Here is a 26,814-nt window from a genome sequence, read left to right as displayed (position 1 = left end):
ATTTTGTTTACTTTGAAAATTAGACTATTCTAAATTTAATTTAAAAAATTTATATTTAGTTATAATGGCTAATGTAAAATAGTTTGGAATAGATTCAATTGTGTAGTTAGTTTGAGCCTGTATTTTTTGTTGTTGATGAATTTAGTAATTTATGTTCTAGACCCTTGTATAGCATTTTGGCTTTTTAAAATAAACCTTATAAAGACCATGGGATCTCTGTCACATCACACAGAATACTCTCTGGGTTTGTAAGAGTACTTCTCCCAACCCAGATCAACTGCTCACAGTAATTCAGGAGGCATGTGTGAGCTACCTTTTGCAGCACGCCTGAGTTTTCTTTTACAATAGATTCCCACAAACCCTTACTGGAGATTTCCAGAATGGGAGGGAGAAGCTCTCACATACTCATTTCAAGCCTCCCCAAATCAACTATGCAAGAGATAATTTTAATTGGCTATAGAATACGAAGGGCTTCTTTTCCCTGCCTGAAATTCAGAAGAGGAGATCCTTTGCATGAGAGGTGAAACTGCATCTCAACAGACAAGACAAAAAAGAAAGGCTACACCCAAAAATGCTGAAATCAGTGGGAAATCAGTGGGAACAACAATCCCCCCATTGTGCAAGTAGAATTCACTTTGATTAAAAAAACCTATTTTTTTAACAGATGAAAGAATCAAATCTTAATACAACTTTTTAGTTTGCCAAAGAATGAATGCAGTAGTTCCCAAATATTTTTGAGGATGAGGACTCCCTTTTGACATCAACAAATTCCATGAACCACATTATACTAGTTACAGTATTAGTATCTGTTTATGGAGAAATAAATAAAGACAAAATCAGTATAGCAATGCTTAGAGCATATATGGATTCCCAGGACCCTCTTAATAATTCCACCGTCTCCTAACGTATCCCTGGCCCTGAGGCTGGGAACTGCTGGACTAAGACATATTGAACACCCATAAAGTGCAAAAAAATTCAATCAATATATTGACCCAAAGGTTGTTGTGGATCGAAAAAAGGGAGAGCATCTGAACTTTGGAAGAAAGACAGAGATCCATGAGTGGCATTCACTTAACCCTTAAATCAAACTACTTACCCCTGCTCTCCAACTGCTGCCTCAGAAGGATGATTCTGGAACATTAACTGATCAGAAGAGATGTAGATTTGAGAAATAATGCCAGCGATGATGAACTCCCCCAACTGGTGATACTTGTGAGTTATTGGAAGAGGGGCACGGATGGTGCATTGAACAACAGGAACATCGCACACTCTGGAGGGCAGAAGCACTAATACAAAATCTAAGAATACCACTATCTTGATTGACAACATTCGACCTGGACAGCACTTCACCTGCTCCCGCATTATTATGAAATTGTCATTTCATATCAAATGGCCACTCAAATGGCTCCTGACTTTGCTTCTGCAATAGCAGGACCACTCAGTGAAAAGTGCCAAAAGCCAGACTGCCTCCAGCCTCAGTACAGAATGCTACAAGGGATATTAGTAGCATCTTTCATGTTGCTTTCATCTTCTGGATCTCCCCCAAGAATTGGAGAAAGGAAGAATGGTGGATAATTGCAGAGCCCATGATCAGTGTCCCCGAATTATGAAATCTCTGTAGCCTTTCAAAAGAAAACATGTTTACTTCAGCTCAGTAGATGTCTTATGCTGGGACAGTGGAACATTAAGAGAAAGTGAAGTTTTAATTATTTACCACATTTATACCACTCCCTTTTCTTATGAATTTCTCAAAGCGGTCAACTTTTATTATTTATTTCTCAAAGCGGTCAACTAATAGAAACACTGCAGCAATATAACAATAACATAATCCTACCTGTTATAATCCAATCAAGAACATTGTAGATGCATCAGCACAACCATTGGCCTAAATGTTTACACCTCAGCAAGAAGAAATTTAATTGCCCAGAAAATTTGCAGGGGCGGGGGAGAGATTGAGCTCCTAAAGAAGGCCAGTGAAGCAAAAAGAGGAGACTCAGAAACTGTAGAACTGCCAAAAAAAATATCTTTTTATTTCAGAATGTAAATGCAAAAGCTACAAGAGTAAAAAGTACAAACCAATTTTATATTAGACTATGGCAATACAGAACTAATATGTATATGACTTTGCTTGGGGTTGACCACACCGACTTCCCCCTCATCATTGGCATCCTCAGGCACTGAACTAGGCATGTCTCAGGCCCAAGGAGGTCTGTGGAAAAACCTTTTAAAGATCCACTCACTGGCCTGGTGGTGGATGAAGACTGGCCCTTTCACTCTCAGAGGCCATTATTAAACCAATTTGGGATTTGCCACACCCCTGTGGGGCTTTTCAGCAAAGGGAAGTCACTGGATGTGATAGGCTCTTTAAAAAGCATGAGGGCAGTGGTCAAGCAGGATCCAAATGCTCCACCAAAGCAGTCCTAGAAAACACGAGCTGGGATAATGTGGGGATAAAGCCCCGCCCATTTCTGGCTGAGTCCAAGGGACATTGCTTCATCCAAGGGGGACCCTTGCACATGGAAGATGTGGTCTGGGACAAGAAAATTATCATGCTTTCCAGAACCTAAATAAAAAATTGTTACAAACACTCAGTTTATTCATACAAACTCAAAAAAGGGAGATGACCAGTCTTCTGTTTCCTAGATGGAGGTGAGACGTGAACAATCACTGGCCAGTGCAAACCTAGGCATTATTTTTGGGGGCCAGAAAGGTCAACAGGAGCTGACGTGATTCAAATTTTTGATTCCCAGGAGAAAATTGTGGGTACAGTTTTTGTCTTGTGCTCTGTAGCAATGGAGGAGGGTGCAGTGCTATTTAAGAAGGTGTTGCCTCCTCTCAGCAGGCTTTTGTGCAGGTGGCCTGACCACAGTCTCCATAGAGTAATGGAGGACTAGGTGGTTATTTTCAAAGGGTCAGATAGAAGAAATGGCATCAACCAAGGTTCTAAAGAGAGATCGTATTTGGCTAGAATAAGTGTAATCCAACGAGTTCTCTCTGCCTTCCAATGTTTGCAAAAGAGAAGCAGGTGATCTAAGGTTTCAATTACACTGTCTCCACAGTCACACAAGTGGTCATTAAAAGTAGTTTTTGAAAAGCAGCCATTTAATACCTGTGCGGGAAAAGTGTTCAACCTTGCCAAGGTGAAAGCATGCCTTTGATTTGGGGAAGTTAAAAGGTTAAAATATATGGGAAGCACTTCTGGAGGGGGAATTCCCATTGCAGCAGTAGAACAAACTCGACAGGCTCTGCACTGGGTACTACTGAAGTCTAAACGAAATAATCTTCGCCTCATTTCATCACTGACTTCCTGTTTATTAAGGCTGGTCAGGAATTTCACGGAAAAACCTAAGAACATTAATTTACTATTTATTAGGTGTTCCCAAGAGCTAGTGAAGTTAACTTTAGCAACAAGGTGCAAATAACCGCTCTGCAAGTTGGGGTTGATGAACATGATTTTGATTTTCATTTTTAGTGCCTCTAGCCAGGCTTTAGATTCAAGGGAGCATTGTGCAAATTCAATTCTAAGTGCAGTACCATCCACATAACCTGGAACACCTGACATGCTTCATAAAAAGTATGAGAGCATTCCATCTAGTTTTTCTGTCACTCCCTTGATCCAAATACTAGCTTCAAATAATAACTGAGGACCTCTTTTGGTGTTAAATGCTTTAAGAGCAGCAGGGACATATCTGGCACCTTTTGCACAATAAAATCTTAATAGTGCCCTTGTAGAGGCTCTACTGCTTGGGACGCTGAGCATATATGGGTGTTCCATGAAAGGTTATAGCCAAATATGATGCCTAAATATCTGAAATGAGAAACCTGCTCTATCCTCCCTCCCAAGACCTGCCATACTTTAGGGGCACGGTTGGAGTTTTAGAGAATCTCATTATTTTGGATTTCTGGTAGTTTACTAAGAGACCTTCTTTGATGCAGTATTCAATAAATACATTGATTACTGTTCAAAGTCCAGACTCAGATCTTGATGATAATGATGCATCGTCAGCATATAACAGGATTGAAATTTCGCGACCTGCTAAAATTGGAGCATGTTTTGCTGTTCCTTTGATGTAGGGCAGTGGTTCTCAACCTGGGGCCATATGGCCCCCCGGGGGCCCCCAGGATATTTCAAGGGGGGCACAGGTGAAAATTGCATAAATGGGGGGCCACGGCATGAGACTAGGGGGCCACAGAAGGAGGTGAGAAGTGAAGAAAGCAGAGAAGTGACCGAGAAAAGAAAACGGAAAAGAAAAAAATAGAGACGTGAAGAAAATATTTTTTGTATTTTTAAAAAAACAGTCGTTCTTGTGTGTGTAAATTTCAGTTTCCCAATAAGAACTTGATGTGTGCATTTTGTGTGGCTGTTTATGCTTCTTTGTTCCTTGGCTATTTACAAACAAAACATTTGAATAGCTACCTTTCTACAGATAGGACGGGGGGGGGCACAGGAAGGAAACAAGGTCGAGAGGGCCACGGACAGAAAAAGGTTGAGAACCACTGATGTAGGAGACCATATCATTTAAATATAGATTAAACAACTGAGGGCTAAAAGTCTTGTAATTAGAATTTGAGTGGATCACTATTGGCTACATGATAACAAAGAGTGGCAAAAATAGTGGGAGATAATACACAACAGGTAGAGCTCTTGGTGAACATCCTGAGGCTTCCTGAGGCACTTGGGAATGAGGGACCATTCCCAACTGCCCCATCAATGACTGGAACAGGTAATTTGGGGAGGAGATCCATTGGTGGTATCAGCATGTGCAGAGAGAGGGAAGAAGAATTTGGAGCTTAGTACCACTTGGCATGCATACTGCTCTTGAAAACTTAATACAGCAGAAAAAATATACATGACCTTTAACTTTTTCTCTTTATTAGTTGCTCTTTCTTATTCAAATCAGGTCTCAGCACAATGATGTAGCATTTTGGGAAGAAGATACATCCCAATAAGCCAGCACTAGAGGCCAAGATGGAGAAGACTTCCACAGCCACCATATATTTCCCTTTGGTGCTCATATAGGTTGGAATAAAGGTTGTCCACACACTGCAGAAGACCAACATGCTGAAGGTGATGGATTTGGTTTCATGGAAACTATCTGGTAACTTCCTGGCTAGGAAAGCCACAGTGAAGCTCAGGACTGCCAGCAACCCCATAAAGCCAAGGACACAGTAAAACATGGCCACTGACCCTTCGTTACATTCTGCAATGATTTCTTTAGGTATTGAATGCATGTCAAAATCTGGGAAGGGAGGAAAGGTTGCAAGCCACACTGTACAAATAGTGGCTTGAAAGAAGGTGCAGGAAATTACTATAGAGCTGGCCAACCTTCTTCCCACCCATCTACTCATCCTGGACCCTGGCTTGGTAGCCATGAAAGCAAGAATCACGGTGATGGTTTTGGCCAACACACAAGAGACAACCACAGAGAAAATGATGGCAAATGCAGTTTGACGGATAAAACATGTCCCTTTCCCTGGACGGCCCAAAAAGAGCAAAGTACAAAGGAAGCACAGGAATAGGGAGATGAGGAGAATGTAGGAGAGGCTCCGGTTATTGGCCTTGACAATGGGGGTGTTCCGGTGCTTCACAAAAATACCTAAGGCCAAAGTTGCAGTGAAAGAAAAGGAAAGAGAAAAAATAGCCAAACTCATGCCTAGGGATTCCTCATAAGACAGGTAGCTGATGACTTTTGGAAGACACACATTCTGGTCATTGTTCGGATATCGATCTTCTGGACACTGGAAACAGTAATCCATATCTGAAAAATAAAATGTGGGTTGTTTTACAGGGTATACTTAGGTATAGTGCTTCTGTTTTATGATTGTATTGCAGTTTTTAGATTAGTGTTCATTAGGGCTGTACACCACTCAGTATTTTTTGGTTTAATAAACCTGAAAACTTTTGAATAATCCATAAAGCCGAAGATAAAGGATTTGCCTTTTCTGAATAATAGAACATTTTTGGGTTTATTAAACATGAACCCCAAAAATACACAAGACAGAGTTGAACACTGGGCTCCACTGAGCCCAGCATTCAGTTCTGCACCACCTGCTACCTCCAAAGCGCTCATGGACTTTGGATGTCCCCCAGCATTCAAATGGTGCTGCCTGCCATCTCCAAAGTTCACATGGATATCGGAGGTGGCAGGCAGCGCCAATCTAGATGCTGGATGGTCAGATCATTGCCACCTCCAGAGTCTACATGGACTCCAGCATTCAGATTGGAGCCTCCCAGTGCCTTGAGAGTCTATTTGGATTCTGGAGGCAGCAGGCAACACATGTCTGACCACCCTACAATTCAGATGAGCCATCTTCAGGGTCTACACAGATTCTGGAGATGGCAGGTGGCATTCAGATCAATGCTGCCGCCTCTAGACTTAACGTGGACTTCACAGGAAGCAGGAAGTGCCGATATGACCACCCCAGCATTCAGATCACAGCCACCTGTGGCCTCCAGAGTCCATGTAGACTTTTGAGGCAGCAGGCAGCGGCAATCTGAATGCTGGGCCGTCTCGGAAGTCCACGTGGACTTCGGAGGTGGCTGGCAGCAAGAACTCAGCCAGCAGATAAGTAAGGGGGGAAGGAAGGGAGGAGGGAAATGGTGGATGGTCCAAAGCAGCCCAAATAATGCCAAAAAAATGGCATTATTTGGAATCCACTGTTTAAGCACCCTTTAATTGCCACCATATTTAACCATTTAAAAAAAACAAACACGAAATACGGAAAAAGTATTTGGGGGGTGTTCTGTCCAGCTTTAGCTGAATGCACACCCTTAGTGTTCATTCTTTATAAGTTTGTAAGCCACTTTTGCTCTGCAAGAGAAAAGTGGAGTAAACCAGTCCAAAAAACACATTAAAGCAATCAGTAACCCTCCATCCGGAATGAGTACGGAGCGTTTGAAGAGGAAAAGTTGAGTTTACACTCTACTCATTCAGTTATATCTGCAGCAAGTTATGCTCAAATTGGGTGCAGAAGCTGCGAGTTTTAGTAGTCAACTCGGCAAGGGAATTCCTACTAAATGAGAACGAGGTCTTCTATTCCTGAATATCAAAATCTGGGAGCTACCTTTCCTACCGCAGCCTTTTATGGGTATGCTTTATTTTGTTTCTTTGTTTCCTTCAAAGTAAATGCTGTGCACAACTGTGCATGACTTCAGGCGCTATGTCAAACCTCTTCCACTTATCAGCAATCACAGTCATCACTGAACTGTGAATAACATTTGTAGATATTAAAGAAATGTGTGTCTATAGGCTGTAATATTCGTAACCCAGATTACAATTAACAGACTCCATATAGTCTATAAAGGTCATAAAAACATCTTACCTGCCTGGTTTGAAATCTTCCCTTCTGGACATGGAACACAATCATAGCAGCAAAATGCTTTCCCTTCTTTCTTTTTCCTACTGTAACCCCAAAGGCATGGTTCATTGCACATGGAAAGGGGCAATGTCTGTCATAAAGGAAAGAGAAGAATGTTGTAGCATTCAAAACATATACTTTGGGGTTCGTATCTCAATAGCCAACTGTTTGGCTATTCTGCCAAAGCCTAATGTTGCTATGTCTCTGTGAAATGCACAGCTTCTACCTTTCTTGGAGTCTCTTGCCAATACCATACAAATCCAGAGCACTATATACATCTGTGATTTCATCTGTGGCCTTTGGCTTTTGCAGATCAAACCTATTTCAGTTGAAATGGTGCATTTGAGAAGATAGAATCCTGATGATAGGGAAACCAAAATTTGGTATGTTCATTTAAATCTTTTAAAAAGTTTGAGTTCTCTTTTGTTGTTCTTGTTGCTGTTTTGCCATTTGTTTTGCAGTTGGGATAGTATTGAGTATTCATGTTGTATGTTGTATTTATTGTACAAAAATTATTTGTATGTTGAAATCATGTTGAAAAAAATATCATCTAAAAAAATTGGCATAAGGAAACATAGTGTGAAATTGAAGACTCACTTGTTTCATGCAAAGGCAAGCAAAATCAAAACAGAATTTTCTAGTCAAAATGGTAAGTAAGACACCTTCTAAATCATCTCCAAGCTCCACAAAATTTAGCCACTTGAATATTTGGAGTTGGGAGTCATGGACTGAAACTCATTGACACTATGTTGGAATTAGGTGGGATGTGAGGCAGTATTATGCAATGTTTTGACATCACTTCTGGTTAAACCCTGAAGTCATATCACAATGCTCTATGAATTCTCCTAGTTTGGGTTTTAGTGCAGAAATTGGGGAATTCCTAGGCCACTGCAATGTCACTATGTCCCATCCTCCGTTTTTTTCTACCACTGGAGTGAGAAGCCAGGTTGGCAACCCTAGTTGGAAGAGTTCTATTCCAGAAGATGAATAATGGACCATACTTCTTGAAATGTGCTTGGACCCTACCTGGTTGAACCTGCTGGGCCACACGATGGCCTCTTCGTAGATGGTGAGCACTTTGTGTGAGAGAGCTCCAGGGTCTACCTTCCCAACTTTGACTCTGAGGAAGGACTGATTTGGGAATGTGATCCAATTAATAATATCAAATCCAGCTATTAACTCTCCATTTTGGTTGAAGGCAACCTTTTCCCCAGCACTATCATTAAATGAGACACTTCTCAGAAAGTGGTGGAGCTAAGCAGGGAGAGGGAAAGTAAGCATTAGGCTTTAGCAAATGGTGGACATACACAACAAGGTCTGTGTTGTGTTAAAGACAAGCACAAAAAGAAACAAGAGCTCATGTTGAGAAAAGCCCTTTCAGTTAGGCCTGGAATCAAATTAACACAAAACCCAAAGTGGAAGGAGAAGGAGGAAAAGAACACACTGCAGGAACATGACTAGCAAATGGCTGGTACATAGCAGATAATATGAATCCCTTGCAACCATCTCAGCAGAATTTATTATTTGTTTACTTGCAGAATTTATATCCCACCTTCTTGCCATTAGAAGGACCACCAAGTTGGCTAACAATTTTAAACTTCCATTATTAAATCACATTTCAAAAACCTTAAAAATCACACCTCCCAGGTCATTAAAACAATGAAAAAGCAGAGTTAAAATATGTAAAAATCATAAAAAGAGCCATTAAAACAGGCTGCATGTGGAGGGGTGGGAAATCAAACCCAGTTCTCCAGATCAGAGTCCACTACACCATGTTACTGATTTGTAATCATTGGGCAGGACTAAACTAATCTCAGGAAGCATGTTCTACATGTCTGCTGGCTGTAAACTATGGCAAACCCAGTACACAGCCATCATAAACCCAGTAGTGTTAGAAAGACATCTTCCTCTGCAGTTTAGAGCATATTGCTGAATGCATGGTGAGTTTTCTGCCAATAGACTGCTCAGGATGTTATCTGTGATGTCTTTTGATTCAGAAGCTTCTGGGTCTCTATAACCCTCATTAGTATTAACCCTTATTAGTATTTAAACGGGAACCTGAGAACTAGCTGTCAAACCAACGCTCAGTCTGACTAAGTCAAAACTCCAGACATCTGAGAGATATATCGGTCTGTGCTGTATAGGACATGTTTGCGCATTGGTTGACTCAGGACATTACCTGCCATGGCTTTTGAGTCAGAAGCTTCTGTCTCGCTCTATCTCCTGTTATTGAGTGCTTGAATCTTAGCAAATGCATGGCGTGTAAGGCATGCGCTACAGCATAGACAGCATCATACACACTCTTGCTGTGGCCAGTCATGGTCATTTCAAACACTGTCTTGGGAAGAATCTCCAGTTTCTCCCTCCCAGTACAAATTTGCCCAACATTTGTGTCTTCCATGGGTTCAGGGAAAGAACAGGCAAATGCACTTTCCCAGAAGTCTCTTATGAAGCCATCTTCATTTTCCACTGTAGGGTTTCTCATCTGAATAAATTTCTGGAATCCTAATGATTTCTTGGAAGGAACTGAGAGAGAGAATGCACCATGGAGGAAGCTTATGCTCCACCCTCGTTGAAAGGAAACTGAGGTGAACTCCATCTCGGCAGTCATAATCCAAACTTTTGTGTTCACGGGTACATTTTCAAATGCTAAGACATGCAGCAATGTTCTCATAACTGCTATGGTTGAAGGATCACCCTGGACAAGTAATGCATTGGCTGAGCTTCTCATGGCAACATGGAATATTTCAGTCCCTTCTGATATCCCATCAGCAATCCCAGTAGAAAAAGTTACGCTGGGAAATCTTTCTATGAAGTCAAAGCAGACATTTCTCTTGGAAAACATGGGAAGCACATCACGTGCAAAACTTTCTCCACTTGGATCATCTGAATAGATCACCCCAATCCATGTCCAACTGAAATGCAACAGTAATTGGAGAATCCCCATATATTGATGGGCTCCATTTGGAAACATATGGTGAAGGGAAACAGGTTGGCTTTGGTCATTCTTAACTGGCGTAGAAGCATATGTAACCTAAGAAAAGAAGGAGATGCAAAGAATCATTACTAAAATAAAAGGTAAAGTAAGGTAGGGGGAGAATTCCAGAATTGTAACATGTGTACCAAACATCTGAGCTAGATGCAACCACCTTTCCCCCCTCAGTCTTGCCTAATTGCTCTCCATAGAACATCTCCCATTCTACATAGCTTTGGTTACTGCAGATCACATAATACCCTGCAGAGTCTTTCTTGGTAGCCCAAGGGGAATCTTTCTTCCTTTCTCACCAGCAGAACAACTGGCTGGATACATCTGCCTACTAATATTTCCATTTGTGACTTCACTGAGCTTTCATGAAGAATTCATGTTGTTGTTCATCTGATACAAAATACATGGTTGCAGGCCAGCTCCTCCATGGGTGTGTTCAGTGCCAGCAAGTCACTTTCAACTTATGGCAACCCTATGAACTAATGTCCTCCATAATGTCCTATTGTTAACAGCCATACTCAGGTCTTGCAGACTGAGGACTGTGGCCTCTTTGAATGACTCAATACATCTCATGTGGGGGCTTCCTCTTTTCTTGCTGCCTTCCATTTTTTCTAGCATTATTCTTTTCCAGTGACTCTTGTCTTCTCATAATGAGGCCAGAGAAAATAGCTCCAGTTTAGTCATTTTAGCTTCTAGGGAAATTCAGGCTTAATTTGATCTAGTACCCACTGATTTGGGGTTTTTTGCTGGTCCACAGTATCTGTAAAAGACTTATTCAATGCCACACTTCAAATGAATCAACTTTCTTCCTGTCAGCTTCCCTCACTATCCAACTTTCACATCCATACACAGTAACGGGGAATACTACTTCATGAATGAATATGATCAAGGTCACCAGTGACACATTTTTACACTTAAGAATCTTTTCTGGATCTTCATAGCTGCCCTTCACAATCTCTGTGTGTGGAAGGTGTATTTTCACAACTTCATTGGCACTGCTGCAACTCTTTCTAACCCCACGAAGGCCATTCCCAGGGTCATAGGTCCAACTCAGAATATGCATGTGGGTAGCAGGTAAGGTGCCAGCCAAGTTTTGGAAAGCCCTGGGAGTTTGTGGGAGCAAGGGCAGGCATAGTGCAACATTACGCAATGTCACAACATCACTTCTGGTTATTCAACTGACAGAGATGGCACAGCATTCAGGAACATCCCTTCTCTTCCCCTGAATTTCTCCTGATCCAGCTCCAGGCAGAATCAGATGACCAGAGGTGGGGGGTAGGAGGTCTTCCACTATAGTGGGTGACCTGGTCTCGCTAAGTGATAGTGCTAGAGCAAGAAAGGACTAAGTGTTGAAATCATTCCTCCTCCTTCTTCCACAAACTCTGCTGAGGAAAGGGACAATTTTGTCCCCTTGGCCCTCCTCATGGCAGCCAGCTGACCCTCATGGCTGTTCCTCTGCAAGAATCCTGTGACCCTAGGAATGATCTTTCTAGGAGTCAGTAAGAGCGGCTAGAATACAAAGGAATTTTGGGAAACTCGGTTTGCCTTCCTCACATGGATGGTAAGATACTGCTTGGCAGTGGTGGACTCTGATCTGGAGAACTGGGTTTGTTTCCCCACTCCTCCACATGAATCCAGCTTGGTGACCTTGGGCTAGTCACAGCTCTTTCAGCCCCACCTAGCTGACAGGGTTTTTGTTGTGGGGATGGGAAGGGAAGGTGATAGTAAGTCGGTTTGATTCTCCCTTAAATGGTAGGGAAAGTCAGCATACAAAAACAAACTCTTCTTCTTCAGATCAGCTTGAAGACATTTTACAATCACTATGAGTATGACGGAGAAAAGATGAACTCCCTGGCCTCAACAAAAAGCCGCTGAATGGAGTGAAAGGATCCTAATATATAGTACTGCCTGGATGGTGCAGGCTAGCCTGATCTCGTCAGATCTCAGAACCTATGCAATGACGTCCTTGCTTAGTATTTGGATGGGAGGCCACCAAGGCAGAACAGGGTCATTTTGCAGAGGAAGACAATGCCAAACCACCTAAGTTTGTCACTTGCCTTGCAAACCTTCCGGGTTGCCATAAGTCTGCTGCAACTTCACGGCACTTTACAGAGGAGGGCAAACCCCGTTCCTGGTCTATAAGAACCTAGGAGTACATTTTGAAGGATTTTATATCACATCTTATGGGAGTACATTTTTTTTATCAGTGAGGTTTTATTTTCCCCTTATTAGGAGTGGGATGCAGATCAATAGCAGAGGAACTGCTTTGTATGGACAAGGTCCATCCCCAATCTCTGGAATTTCCATTTCAAATGAACAGTTGATCTATGGTAGGAAAGGTTTCTACCTGGGAGACTGGAAACCTGCCGCCAGTCATAGTAAGCAATACGGACCAAGAATGTGACTGAGTATAAGCAACTTCCTGGATATTTTACATTGTTATATTGGAAGCTACAAACATTAAAAAACAAATCCATGAACTATTTTGTTCCATATTGCTGAACAATCCCAAAGACAAGTTTTCCTAGGAAAGAAGTTTACTTTAAAATGACAAGCAGGCATACCTCTATTTCTGTTATGCCTCTTTCTACCTGGATACAATAACACAATACCTAATAATGAAAAGGAATGGGAATTAACAGTCCATGACTGAAGACATGTTACCTGTGGATAGGGCTGTCGATTCGGTTCGGCCTGAACTGAAAAACAGCCGAATTTCCCCTGATTCGGCGGTTTTTAGTTCGGGACGAACCAAACTCAAAAATGGCGGGAAACCGGGGAGCCAAATTCAGTGAGTTCGGGAGTTCACAAATAAATCCGGCAAATTCGGGGCCATCAGTAAGCAGCATTCTCCTCCCCCGGCCAATCGGTGGCCAAGCTGGGTCTTCTTCTGGCCAATCAGTCAGGATTGAGTACTGGAGGAATCAGCTGATGCGCATCCGGGCCAGGGAGAGAGAGAAAGTGAGAGAAATCCTCGTGTGTGGGGGGGGTGCTTGTGCACATTTGCTCCTTTCCGTGGCTGCAGGGGGCACATTTTTGGGGGTACAGACCCCAAACTTTCAGTGGAGCTTCAGACAAGTCTTCTCAAGAGACCCCCCCCCAAGTTTTGTAGACTTTGGGTCAGGGGGTCCGGAGATATGGGGTCCCCCCTTTTCCCTCCCCCTTTTCTATTTCCGTGGCTGCAGGGGGCACTTTTTGGGGGGTTCAGCCCCCAAACCTTCAGGATATCTTCAGACGAGCCTTCTTAAGAGACCGCCCAAGTTTTGTAAAGATGGGTTCAGTGGGGGCAGAAATATCGGCTCCCCCCTTTTCTCTTTCCGTGGCTGAAGGGGGTGCATTTTTGGGGGTACAGACCCCAAACTTCCAGCAGAGCTTCAGACAAGCCTTCTTAAGAGACCCCCCAAGTTTTGTAAACATTGGGTCAGGGGCCCCCGAGATATGGGCTTTCCCCTTTTCCCTATTGGGATGAATGGATCACCTGATCCTGTATGCATCTCCAGAGCAAGACGTCCCGTGCTTAAATGGAATCGTCTTGGATTACCCAGTCCTCCTCCTGATGGAACAGAAGACAGCCACAGTAAGACCCCTTTGGGGGCTTTAATCTATACTTTTTCTCCTGTGTGTGTGGGGGGGGGAAGCAGAGTCTGTGTGTGGGGAGGGAGCAGTTTCTGTGGGTGGGGGGGAAGCCAAAGGGCGCTTTCGCCCATTCTGCCTGGGGGGGTGCCCCCTCGAGTCTCTCTCTCCCTGGTTTGAGGGGGGGCTTCAGTGTGTCCTCAGGTTTTCCCTCATTCATAAGATCGGTTAGGTCTATTTTGATACTTGCTCAAAACTGGTTTTCAAATGGTGACTTAACGAATGCATTTTCCTGGTCCCGAGTCCAATGCAAAAGGGGAAATTCCACCCCCTCCTGCTCCTTATGCATAGCTAGCTGCCTCTGTCCCTTTCCATGCTTTGCACGGTTGCAAAGGTGTTGCTTTGCAGGGTTGTGTTGCTTTGCAGTTGGGTTGCTTTGCAAACTTCCCAGCTGTTTGTCGGGGCTGGGAGCTTTGTGTGTGGGCAGCAAGCTCTGCTCAGAGATGCACATTAAGGGTGGGGGGACCCCTTTCAGGGCCCGTATCTAAGCTCCCCTCTGACCCAATCTTTACAAAACTTGGGGGGGTCTGGCAACAAGGGTCCTTTGAAGCTCTGCTGAAAGTTTGGGACCTCTACTCCCAAAAATGCCCCCCCAGAGCCGCAGAAAGGCACGGTTGTGTTTTTAATGGCTTTATTCGGCCGAATTTTTTTCCCGAACTTTGAATTCCCGCCGAATTGCACGGACCCAAAGTGGGGGAGTTCGGACTTCGGCATATCCCGAATCTAAACAGGCGGAATTCAGCCAAATCTAAACTATACCGAATTGTTTTTTAATTCAACAGCCCTACCTGTGGAATCTTGTAGGTGCTCAGAATGATTGCCATGTGGTAGTGACAAAAACTAGAGCTCGGTCCCCCAATGACAGCTACTGGATTGCTGTGGGAGCCACACTTGTAGTTGGGGATGAATCTGCCCAGTGCGGAGAGAAGTTCCATGGATGCCTGATAGGTCCTCCTTGCGCTGAAATAGCTGTCATAGATGTTGAAGCCAAGGGTGATGTTGGGTAACAGTTGGGGGTTTCCATTGATCTCCTGAACGGCAAACACCAAAGCCAGGATATGCTGATAATTCTGAGTCGGGACTCTGCAATCACAGTTATAATGTGTAAATTATGCAGTGTGTCGCAATATGCTCGCTGGCAACTTTGCACTAAGAGACAAGGTTTGTCCCCGATGAAGGGAACTGGAGAATTTCACTGGCAAATATCCGGAGACTTTTAAATCCCCCCAAAACCAGCCTATTACCAGAGGCCAGTTGTCAATAAAGTTAAATGCACATTTTGTTTATTTTGCTTGGTTTTGTTCTATGGATTTGCAATCTCCTTTGTGCCTATGAGCTATAGAAAACTGAATAAATGCTGGTTTTTATTCTGCCACTCCACACTGCAAAGTCCCTCTCAACTTATATGATTAATTCAACAAGTGTCACCATTCATTGGGAAAATAAGGCATATTCATTCATCTTTAGTGGCATCTAATTCATTTTGTTTACTCCTGAAATGACACTATTTTATATTTAATATAAACTTTTATATTTACTTATAATGAATGTTTATTATGTAACACACAATAACATATTAAACTACAAACCTTATGAAGACAATTGAATCTCTCACACATCACAACAGAATACTCTCTGAGTTTGTAAAATTACTTCCCCCAACCTAGATCAACTGCTCAAGTAACTGAAGAGGCATGTGAAAGCTACCTTCTCTGCATACCAATTTTTTCTTTAAAAATATATTCCCCCCCCCATACCCCAAACCCATGTCCAGGATGGGAAGGAGAAGCTGTCTCACCCACCAATTTCAAGCCTCCCCAAATCAACTCTGCAAGCAATAATTTTAATTGGCCGTAGAATATGGCTTCATTACCCTGCCTGAAAGATGGAAGGGAAGATCCTTTGCATAAAAGGTGAAATTGCATTTCAACAGAAAAGACAAAAAAGAAATGCTACACCCAGAAACCCTGAAATGAGTGGGAACAACCACTTTTCCCATTGTGCAAGTAAATTTCAATTTGGTACTAAAGAAACCAGTTTTTAAACTGATGAAAGCATCAGATCTTAATATGATTTTCTGGTTTGCCTAAGAACAAATACTGTAATTCCCTAACAGATTTGAGGAAGTGGATCCCTTTTTTACATAAAAAAATTCTGCAGAACCCCTAACTTGATAGTAGTTGTACAATAAGTATCCATTGCTTGAGAAATACATATTGACAAAAAGATGACAAGGCAATGCTTAGTGCGCATATTGACTGTTGGATCCCTTGGAATAACTCAGTGGCCCCCTGGGATGCCTAGTCCCAGGCTGCGAACAACTGCACTAAGACATATTAACCAAGCATAAGGTATAAATAAAATAAATCTGCACATTAACACAAAGGTTGTTGTGGATTGCAGGTCGGATGAGGAACAGCACTTTGGAAGATAGAGCACCATGTTTGGCATTCATTTAGCCCGTACATCCAACCACTTACACGTGCTCACCAACTATTGCCTTGGAAGGAGGAGTCTTGAACATTAACTGATCAGAAGAGATGTAGATTTGAGAAATAATACCACCTATGATAAAAAACCCTAACTGGTGATACTTGTGAAGTATTAGAAGAGGGTCACGGATGGTGCATTGAACAACAGGAACATCGCACACTACCCAGGGCAGAAGCACCAACACTAAATCTAAGAATACCGCTATCTTGATTGACAACCTTCCTCCTGGACAGCATTTCACCCGCTCCAACATTGTTATGGAAGTGTTTCTTCCCATCAAATGGCCACTTCAAAGGCACCTGACTTTGCTGCTGCAGAAACAGGACCACCCAGTGAAGAGTGCCAAAGGCCAGACTGCCTCCAGCCTCAGTACAGAATGCTACAACGGATATTAGTAGCATCTTTCATGTTGCTTCTGGATGTCCCCAGAGAATTGGAGAAAGCAAGAATGATGGATAATTGTAGAGGCCAGGATCAGTGACCAAGAATTATGAAATCTCTGTAACCTGTCAGAAGAAAACATGTTTACTTCAGCTCAGAAGGTGTCTGCTGCCGCAACAGTAGAACTTCAAGAGATATAAAAAAATAGAAAACAACACAGAAGAAAAAACAACCTATAACGTAGTGAAAGATTTTTCACATATCCTAAAATAAGCCATTTGGAGGTGACCACACCAGACATTCCCCTCATCATTGGCACCCTTAGGCCCAAGGTGGTCAGTAGAAAAACCCTTTAAAGGTCCACTCACTGGCCAACTGATGGACAAACTTGGCCCTTTAACTCTCTGGGGCCATTATTAAACCAATGTGGGTTTCAACCCCTGCGGAGCTTCTCAGCAGAGGGAGGTCCTTTAAAAAACATGAGGACAGTGGTCAAAGAGGACCCAAAGCCTCCAGGAAAGCAGACCTGGAAAACAGGAGGTGGGATAAGGTGGGGATAAACCCCCACCCATTTCTGTCTGTTCAGGGGACAGTGTTTCATCCAAGAGACAGTGTTTCATCCTTGCACATGGAAGATGTGGTCTGGGACACAAAAATTTCCATGCTTTCCAAAATCAAAATACAAAATAGTTATAAACACTCAGTTCAGCGATACCATTCATACACCCTCGAAAAAGGGAGATGACAACTTTTCTTTTCCATTGATGGAAGTGAGACGTGGGCAGTCGCTGGTCAGTAGGGCTGTCGATTTGGTTCGGCCTGAACCGAAAAACAGCCGAATTTCCCCTGATTCGGTGGTTTTTAGTTCGGATGGAACCAAACTCAAAAAAGACGGGAAAACAGGGAGCCGAATTCAGCGAGTTCGGGGTGTTCGGTGAATAAATTCAGCAGATTTGGGGTTCGGCGCAGCAGCATAACCGCCAGTTAGTAAGCAGCATTCTCCCCCGGCCAATCGGTGGCCAAGCTGGGTCTTCTTCTGGCCAATCAGTAGCGATTGAGTGCATGAGCCCAGCTGCTGCGCGGCCTGGCCGGGGAGAGAAAGAGAGAGTATCTGTTTGTGTGAGAGAGAAATCCCTGTGGGGGGGTGCTTGTGCACATTCGCTCCTTTCTGTGGTTGCAGGGGGTGCATTTTTTGGGGTACAGCCCCCAAACTTTCAGCCTAGCTTCAGAGGAGCCTTCTTGAAATAATCCCCAGGTTTTGTAAAGATTGGATCAGGGGGGGCTGAGATATGGGCCCCGAAAGGGGTCCCCCCCTTAATGTGCATTTTTATTCCATTTACAGCACACATTCACTCCTTTCTGTGGCTGCAGGGGGCACATTTTTGGGGGTACAGCCCCCAAACTTTCAGCATAGCTTCAGAGGAGCCTTCTTGAAAGAATCCCCAAGTTTTGTAAAAATTGGATCAGCGGGGGCTGAGATATGGCCCCCCTTTCCCTATTGGGATGAATGGGATCAGCCGATCCTATGTGCATCTCGACAGCGGCAAATCCAAGGCAAAACCTCCCGTGCTTAAATGGAACCGTATTGGATTACCCAGTCCTCCAAGTCCCTCCTGATGGAACAGAAGACATCCTCAGTAAGACCCCTTTTGGGGCTTTAATCTATATTCTTTCTCCTGTGTGTGTGTGTGAGGGGGGGAGCAGAGTTTGTGTGTGTGTGGGGAGGGAGCAATTTCTGTGGGTGGGGGGAATCCAAAGGGGGCTTTCACCCATTCTGTCTGGGTGGGTGCCCCCTCGAGTCTCTCTCTCCCTGGTTTGAGGGGGGGCTTCAGTTGTGTGTCCTCATGTTTTCCCTCATTCATAAGATCGGTTAGGTCTATTTTGATGCTTGCTTAAAAACTGTTTTCAAATTGTGACTTAAAGAATGCATTTGCCTGGTCCCGAGTCCAATGCAAAAGGGGAAATTCCAACCCCTCCTGCTCCTGATGCTTAGCTAGCATGCATCTGTCCCTTTCCATGGTTTGCAAACTCCCAGGCGTCAGGTGTTCCTTTGCATGGTTGCAAACGTGTTGCTTTGCATGATTGTGTTGCTTTGCATGGTTTGCAAACTTCTTCTGTCCCTTTCCATGGTTTGCAAACTCCCAGGCATCAGGTGTTGCTTTGCATGGTTGCAAACGTGATATTTTGCATGGTTGTGTTGCTTTGCATGGTTTGCAAACTTCTTCGCACCTGCCCCACCCTTGCTCCCCGCAGCTCAGCTGTTTGTCGGGGCTGGGAGCTTTGAGTGGGCGGCAAGCTCTGCTAATTGCAAATGCGCATTAAGGAGGGGGACACCTTTCGGGGCCCATATCTCAGCCCCCACTGATCCAATCTTTACAAAACTTGGGGGTTATTGCAAGAAGGGTCCTTTGAAGCTGCGCTAAAAGTTTGGGACCTCTACCCCAAAAAATGCCCCCCCGGAGCCACGGAAAGGTGCGGTTGTGATTTTAATGGCTTTATTAGGCCGAATTTTTCCCCGAACTCCGGACCTCATGCCGAATTGCACGGACCCGAAGCGGGGGAGTTCGGACTTCGGCATTTCCCGAATAAAAACGGGCCGAATTTTGCCGAATCCAAATTTTACCCAAAAAAAATTTCAACAGCCCTACTGGTCAGTGCAAACCTAGGCATCCTTTTTGGGGCCAGAAAGGTCAACAGGAGCTGACATGATTCAGATTTTTGATTCCCAGGAGAAAATTGTGGATACAGTTTTTGTCTTTTTGCTCTGTAGCGATGGAGGAGGGCGCAATGTTATTTGAGAAGGTATTGCCTCCTCTCAGCAGGCTTTTCTGCAGGTTGGCCTGACCACAGTCTCCATAGCGTAATGGAGGACAAGGAGGTTTTCTTTCAAAGGGCCAAGCTACCATTTCTGGGGCTTTCTTCAGATGGATAAGTAAAGGAGGGTTTTTTTTTACTTGATCCACTTTGGTACTGAGCTGGTAGAGTCTTGCAATTAGAATTCGACTGGATCAATATTAGCTAGTTGATAACTAAGAATGGTAAGAATAGTGGGAGTTAATACAGAACAGGTAGAGCTATGGGTGAACATACTGAGAGCTCTTAGTGAACATTCTCAAACATCCTGAGGCACTTGGGAATGAGGGACCATTCCCAAGTGCCCCTTCATTGACGGGAGCAGGTGATTAGGGGAGGCGACCCATTGGTGGTATGAGGAAAGCAGGATTTGGAGCTTAGTACTGTTTGGCATGCTTACTGCTCTTGAAAACTTCCTACAGCAGAAAACACAGACATAACCTTTAATTTTTTCTCTTTATTAGTTGCTCTTTCTTATTCAAATCAGGTCTCAGCATAATGATGTAGCATTTTGGAAAAAAGATGCATCCCAATAGGCCAGCACTGGAGGCCAAGATGGAGAAGACTTCCACAGCCACCATATATTTCCCCTTGGTGCTCATATAGGTTGGAACAAAGGTCATCCACACACTGCAGAAGACCAACATGCTGAAGGTGATGGATTTGGCTTCATGGAAACTATCTGGTAACTTCCTGGCTAGGAAAGCCACAGTGAAGCTCAGGACTGCCAGCAACCCCATAAAGCCCAGGACACAGTAAAACATGGCCAGTGACCCTTCATTACATTCCACAATGATTTCTCTACTTACTGAGTGCATATCAAAATCTGGGAAGGGAGGAAAGGTTGCAAGCCACACAGTACAAATAGTGGCCTGAAAGAGGGCGCATGAAATTACTATAGAGCTGGCCAATCTCCTCCCCATCCATTTCCTCATCCTGGACGTTGGCTTGGTAGCCATGAAAGCGAGAATCACAGTGATGGTTTTGGCCAACACGCAAGAAACAGCCACAGAGAAAATGACACCAAATGCAGCGTGACGGATGAGGCATGTCACTTTCTCAGGTCGGCCAAGGAAGAGCAAAGCACAAAGGAAGCACAGGAAGAGAGAGACAAGGAGCATGTAGGAGAGGCTCCGGTTGTTGGCCTTGACAATGGGGGTGTTCTGGTACTTCACAAACATACGTAAGACCAAGGTTGCAATGAAAGAAAAGGAAAGAGAAAAAATAGCCAAACTGATTCCTATGGGTTCTTCATAAGAGAGGTAGCTGATAGATTTTGGAAGGCATGCATTCTGCTCATTGTTCGGATAACAATCTTCTGGACACTGGAAACAGTAATCCATATCTGAAAAATAAAATATGGGTTGTTATACAGGGTAGACTTAGGTATAGTGTTTTTATTTTATGATTGCATTGCAGTTTTTAGATTAGTGTTCATTAGGACTTGGCACCACTTTTTTGGTATTTTTCGCGATTGGGGTTAAGAAACACAAATTTTTTCAAATAATCTGAAAAGCAGAATATAAAGGAATCGGCTTTTTCAAATATTATAAAATTTTTGTGTTTTTTTAAACACATGGGTGGTCAGATCACAGCCACCTGCCACCGATCTGACTGCTTCAGCATTCAGATTGGAGCCTCCTGCTGCCTTGAGAGTCCATTTGGATTCTGGAGGTGGCATGCAGCACCTGTCTGACCACCCTACCATTCATTCAGATCAGCGGTGGCCACTGTCTTCAGGGTCTACACAGATTCTGCAGGCAACAGGTGGCATTGATCTGACCACCCCAGCAATCAGATCACTGTTGCTGCCCCCAGAATCCATGTGGACTTTAGAGGCAGCAGGAAGTGCTGATATGACCACCCCAGCATTCAGATCACAGCCCCCTGTGGCCTCCAGAGTCCATGTAGACTTTTGAGGCAGCAGGCAGCAATCTGATTGTTGAGCCATCTCGGAAGTCCACATGGACTTCAGAGCTGGCTGGCAGTGACAACTCAGCCAGTAAGTAAGTAAGGGGGAAGGGAGGGGAGGGGGGAAATGGTGGCTGGGCCTAAGCAGCCCAAATAATGCCCCCAAAATGGCATTATTTGGAATTCACTTTTTGGGCTCCCTTTAATTGCCATGATACTTTTAACCGATTAAAAAAAAAATACCAAAAAAATGGGGGGGAGGGCGTTCAGTCCGGCTTTAGCTGAATGTGCACCCTTAGTGTGCATTCTTTCAGATTTTGTAAGCCACTTTACACTTTTCAGATTTACACTGTCGGCAAGGGCAGTCCCGTAGGCGGCCAAGCACCACGGAACAGCGCCTCGCCCCTCTGCCGGCGAGGCATCTCCATGGTGCAGGCCACAGCATAGAGAGGCCGTGCTGGCACAGGGGGGCAGGCCAGGGGAGGGGCAGGGAGGAGCCACCGGTTAGGCAGCTTCCTATCCCAATTCAGCCTGGTAAGCCGGCATTGGGAACAGCAGTGCTGTGCCTGCTTTTTAGCAAGGGCAGCCTCGCTGTTCCCTAAGGGGCGAAAGGCCCCATTTTTAAAAAACAGTGCCACGAAACAGCTTTTTTGTTAGTTAACGGCGTAAGGGAATTGGCTTAGGAAGAGGCCCAGCTGTGCCTCTTCCCCACCATCCCCGTACGCCGTCAGCTCAGGAATGGGCTGTTAGTAGTCAACTCGGCAAGGAAATCCCTACTAAATGCGAGAATGAGGTCTTCTATCCCTGAATATCAAAATCTGGGAGCTACCACTCCGACCGCAGCCTTTTATGTGTATGCTTTATTTTGTTCCTTTGTTTCCTTCAAAGTAAATGCTGTACACAACTGTGCATGACTTCAGGCGCTATGTCAAACCTCTTCCACTTATCAGCAATCACAGTCATCACTGAACTGTGAATAACATTTGTAAATATTAAAGAAATGTGTGTCTATAGGCCCAGGCTAGCCTGATCTCGTCAGATCTCAGAAGCTAAGCAGGGTCAGCCCTGGTTAGTATTTGGATGGGAGACCACCAAGGGATACCAGGGTTGCTGTACAGAGGAAGGCACTGGCAAACCACCTCTGTTAGTCTTTTGCCATGAAAACCTCAAAAGGGGTCGCCATAAGTTGGCTGCGACTTGACAGCACTTTAGACACACACACCTAGGCTGTAATATTTGTGATCCGGATTACAATTAACAGACTCCATGAAGTCTATAAATGTCATACAAACGTCTTACCTGCCTGGTTTGAAATCTTCCCTTCTGGACATGGAACACAATCATAGCAGCAAAATGCTTTCCCTTCTTTCTTTTTCCTACTGTAACCCCAAAGGCATGGTTCATTGCACATGGAAAGGGGCAGTGTCTGTCATAAAGGAAAGAGAAGAGTGTTGTAGTGTTCAAAACATAAACTTTGGGATTCGTATCTCAATAGCCAACTGTTTGGCTATTCTGCCAAAGCATAATGTTGCTATGTCTCTGTGAAATGCACAGCTTCTACCTTTCTTGGAGTCTCTTGCCAATACCATACAAATCCAGAGCACTATATACATCTCCTGTGATTTCATCTATGGCCTTTGGCTTTTGCAGATCAAACCAATTTCAGTTTAAATGATGCTTTGGTGACGATAGAATCCTGAAGATGAATAATGGACCTTACTTCTTGAAATGTGCTTGGACCCTACCTGGTTGAACCTGCTGGGCCACACGATGGCCTCTTTGTGGATGGTGAGCACTTTGTGTGAGAGATCTCCAGGGTCTACCTTCCCAACTTTGACTCTGAGGAAGGAGTGGTTTGGGAATGTGATCCAATTGATAATATCAAATCCAGCTATTAACTCTCCATTTTGATTGAAGGCAACCTTTTCTCCAGCACTGTCATTAAATGAGACAATTCTCAGAAAGTGGTGGAGCTAAGCAAGGAGAGGGAAAGAGCATTTAGCAAATGGTAGAAATACACAACGGTCTGTGTTGTGTTAAAGACAAGCACAAAAAGAAACAAGAGCTCATGTTGAGAAAAGCCCTTTCAGTTAGGCCTGGAATCAAATTAACACAAAACCCAAAGTGGAAGGAGAAGGAGGAAAAGAACACACTGCATGAACATGACTAGCAAATGGCTGGTACATAGCAGATAATATGAATCCCTTGCGACCCTACCACCTCAGCAGAATTTATTATTTGTTTACTTACAGAATTTGTACCCCACCTTTCTGCCCTTAAAAGGACCACTAAGTTAGCTAACTATTTTTAACATCTATTATTAAATCACATTTCAAAAACCTTAAAAATCACACCTCCCAGGTAATACATCATTAAAACAATGAAAAAGCAGAGTTAAAATATGCACAAATCATAAAAAGAGCCATTAAAACAGGCTGCATGTAGAGGAGTGGGGAATCAAACCCAGTTCTGCAGATTAGTCCACTACATCATGTTACTGATTTGTAATCATTGGGCAGGACTAAACTAATCTCAGGAAGCATGTTCTACACGTCTGCTGGCCGTAAACTATGGCAAACCCAGTACACAGCCATCATAAACCCAGTAGTGTTAGAAAGACATCTTCCTCTGCAGTTTAGAGCATATCGCTGAATGCATGGTACATTTTCTGCCAATAGACTGCTCAGGATGTTATCTGTGATGTCTTTTGATTCAGAAGCTTCTGGGTCTCTATAACCCTCATTAGTATTAACCCTTATTAGTATTTAAATGGGAACCTGAGAACTAGCTGTCAAACCAACGCTCAGTCTGACTAAGTCAAAACTCCAGACGTCTGAGAGATATATCGGTCTGTGCTGTATAGGACATGTTTGCGCATTGGTTGACTCAGGACATTACCTGCCATGGCTTTTGAGTCAGAAGCTTCTGTCTCACTCTATCTCCTATTATTGAGTGCTTGAATCTTAGCAAATGCATGGCGTGTAAGGCATGCGCTACAGCATAGACAGCATCATACACACTCTTGCTGTGGCCAGTCATGGTCATTTCAAAAACTGTCTTGGAGAGAATCTCCAGTTTCTCCCTCCCAGTACAAATTTGCCCAACATTCGTGTCCCCCATGGGTTCAGGGAAAGAACAGGCAAATGCACTTTCCCAGAAGTCTCTTATGAAGCCATCATCATTTTCTACTGTAGGGTTTCTCATCTGAATAAATTTCTGGAATCCTAATGATTTTTTGGAAGGAACTGAGAGAGAGATTGCACCATGGAGGAAGCTTATGCTCCACCCTCGTTGAAAGGAAACTGATGTGAACTCCATCTCGGCCGTCATAATCCAAACTTTTGTGTTCACGGGTACATTTTCAAATGCTAAGACGTGCAGCAATGTTCTCATAACTGCTATGGTTGAAGGATCACCCTGGACAAGTAATGCATTGGCTGAGCTTCTCATGGCAACACTGAATACTTCTCTCCCTTCTGATATTATATCAGCAATTTCAGTGGAAAAAGATATGCTGGGAAATCTTTCTATGAAGGCAAAGCAGACGTTTCTCTTTGAAAACATGGGAAGCACATCACGTGCAAAGCTGTCTCCACTTGGATCATCTGAATAGATCACCCCAATCCATGTCCAACTGAAATGCAACAGTAATTGGAGAATCCCCATATACTGATGGGCTCCATTTGGAAACATATGGTGAAGGGAAACAGGTTGGCTTTGGTCGTTCTTAACTGGTGTAGAAGCATATGTAACCTAAGAAAAAAAGGAGATGCAAAGAATCATTACTAAAATAAAAGGTAAAGTAAGGTAGGGGGAGAATTCCCAAATTGTAACATGTGTACCAAAATTCTGAGCTAGGTTCCACCACCTTTCCACCCTCAGCCTTGCCTAATTTTTCTCCATACATCTCCCATTCCACATAGCTTTGGTTACTGCAGTTCACATAATACCCTGCAGAGTCTTTCTTGGTAGCCCAAGGGGAATCTTTCTTCCTTTCTTACCAGCAGAATTACTGGCTGGATACCTCTGCCTATTAATATTTCCATTTGTGACTTCATGTTGTTGTTCACCTGATACAAAATACATGGCTGCAGGCCAGTTCCTCCATGGGTGTGTTCAGTGCCAGCAAGTCACTTTTGACTTATGGTGACCCTATGAACTAATGTCCTCCAAAATGTCCTGTTAACAGCCATGCTCAGTTCTGGCAGACTGAGGACTGTGGCCTCTTTGATTGACTCAATACATCTCATGTGGGGGCTTCCTCTCTTCCTGCTGCCTTCCATTTTTTTCTATCATTATTCTTTTCCAGACAATTTTCATAATGAGTCCAAAGAAAATAGCCCCAGTGGACTCTGATCTGGAGAACCAGGTTTGATTTCCCACTCCTCCATATGAGTGGCAGATGCTAATATAGTGAACAAGGATGGTTTCCCCACTCCTCCATATGAAGCCAGCTGGGTGACCTTGGGCTAGTCACGGCTCTCTTAGGGCTCTCTCAGCTTCACCTAGCTCACAAGGTTTCTGTTGTGGGAAGGGGAAGAGAAGGTGATAGTAAGTGGGTTTAATTCTTCGTTAAATGGTAGAGAAAGTCATTATATAAAACCAGCTCTTCTTCTTCAAATCAGTTTGAAGACATTTTACAATCACTATGACTATGACGGAGAAAAGATGAACTCCCTGGCCTCAACAAAAAGCCACTGAATGGAGTGAAAGGATCCTAATATATAGTACTGCCTGGATGGCGCAGGCTAGCCTGATCTCGTCAGATCTCAGAACCTAAGCAATGATGGCCTTGCTCAGTATTTGGATGGGAGGCCACCAAGGCAGAACAGGGTCATTTTGCAGAGGAAGACAATGCCAAACCACCTAAGTTTGTCACTTGCCTTGCAAACCCTTCCAGGTTGCCATAAGTCGGTTGCAGCTTCACAGCACTTTACAGAGGAGGGAAAACTCCCTCAGTGGTCTATAAGAACCTAGCAGTACATTTTGAAGGATTTTATATCACATGAGAGTATCGAATCGAATTCCTTATTACAGTCCAGGACCAGTACTTGAACCACGTTCAAGTACTTGAAGGGCTGTCATATAGAGGAGGGTGCCGAGTTGTTTTCTGTTGCTCAAGAAGGTCGGACCAGAACCAACAGGTTGAAATTAAATCAAAAGATTGTCGAAGGCTTTCACGGTCAGGGTTCATTGGT

The 26,814-nt window shown here is 43.7% G+C and overlaps 2 protein-coding genes across 2 annotated transcripts; both read right to left on the bottom strand.

Moving 5' to 3' along the window:
- Positions 1 to 4,857: 4,857 nt before the first annotated feature.
- On the bottom strand, positions 4,858 to 10,333 carry LOC130490848 (vomeronasal type-2 receptor 26-like). Its single transcript, XM_056864655.1, has 4 exons — positions 9,539 to 10,333; positions 8,386 to 8,613; positions 7,324 to 7,450; positions 4,858 to 5,759 (listed from the first exon to the last, which is right to left on the bottom strand). Exons 1-4 carry the CDS (start codon positions 10,331 to 10,333, stop codon positions 4,858 to 4,860), a joined length of 2,052 nt encoding a protein of 683 aa, XP_056720633.1.
- A 9,815-nt stretch (positions 10,334 to 20,148) lies between these two features.
- LOC130490847 (vomeronasal type-2 receptor 26-like) lies at positions 20,149 to 25,309 on the bottom strand. The gene is made up of 4 exons (XM_056864654.1): positions 24,515 to 25,309; positions 23,362 to 23,589; positions 22,916 to 23,042; positions 20,149 to 21,050 (listed from the first exon to the last, which is right to left on the bottom strand). The coding sequence occupies exons 1-4, from the start codon at positions 25,307 to 25,309 to the stop codon at positions 20,149 to 20,151; spliced, it is 2,052 nt and encodes a 683-aa protein (XP_056720632.1).
- Positions 25,310 to 26,814: the final 1,505 nt, after the last annotated feature.

The sequence above is a fragment of the Euleptes europaea genome, chromosome 18 (genome assembly GCF_029931775.1).
Source record: "Euleptes europaea isolate rEulEur1 chromosome 18, rEulEur1.hap1, whole genome shotgun sequence".
NCBI classification, from domain to species: Eukaryota; Metazoa; Chordata; class Lepidosauria; order Squamata; family Sphaerodactylidae; genus Euleptes; species Euleptes europaea.
The sequence above is the reverse complement of the archived record's forward strand: the minus strand, read 5'-3'. Positions and strand labels throughout refer to the sequence as shown.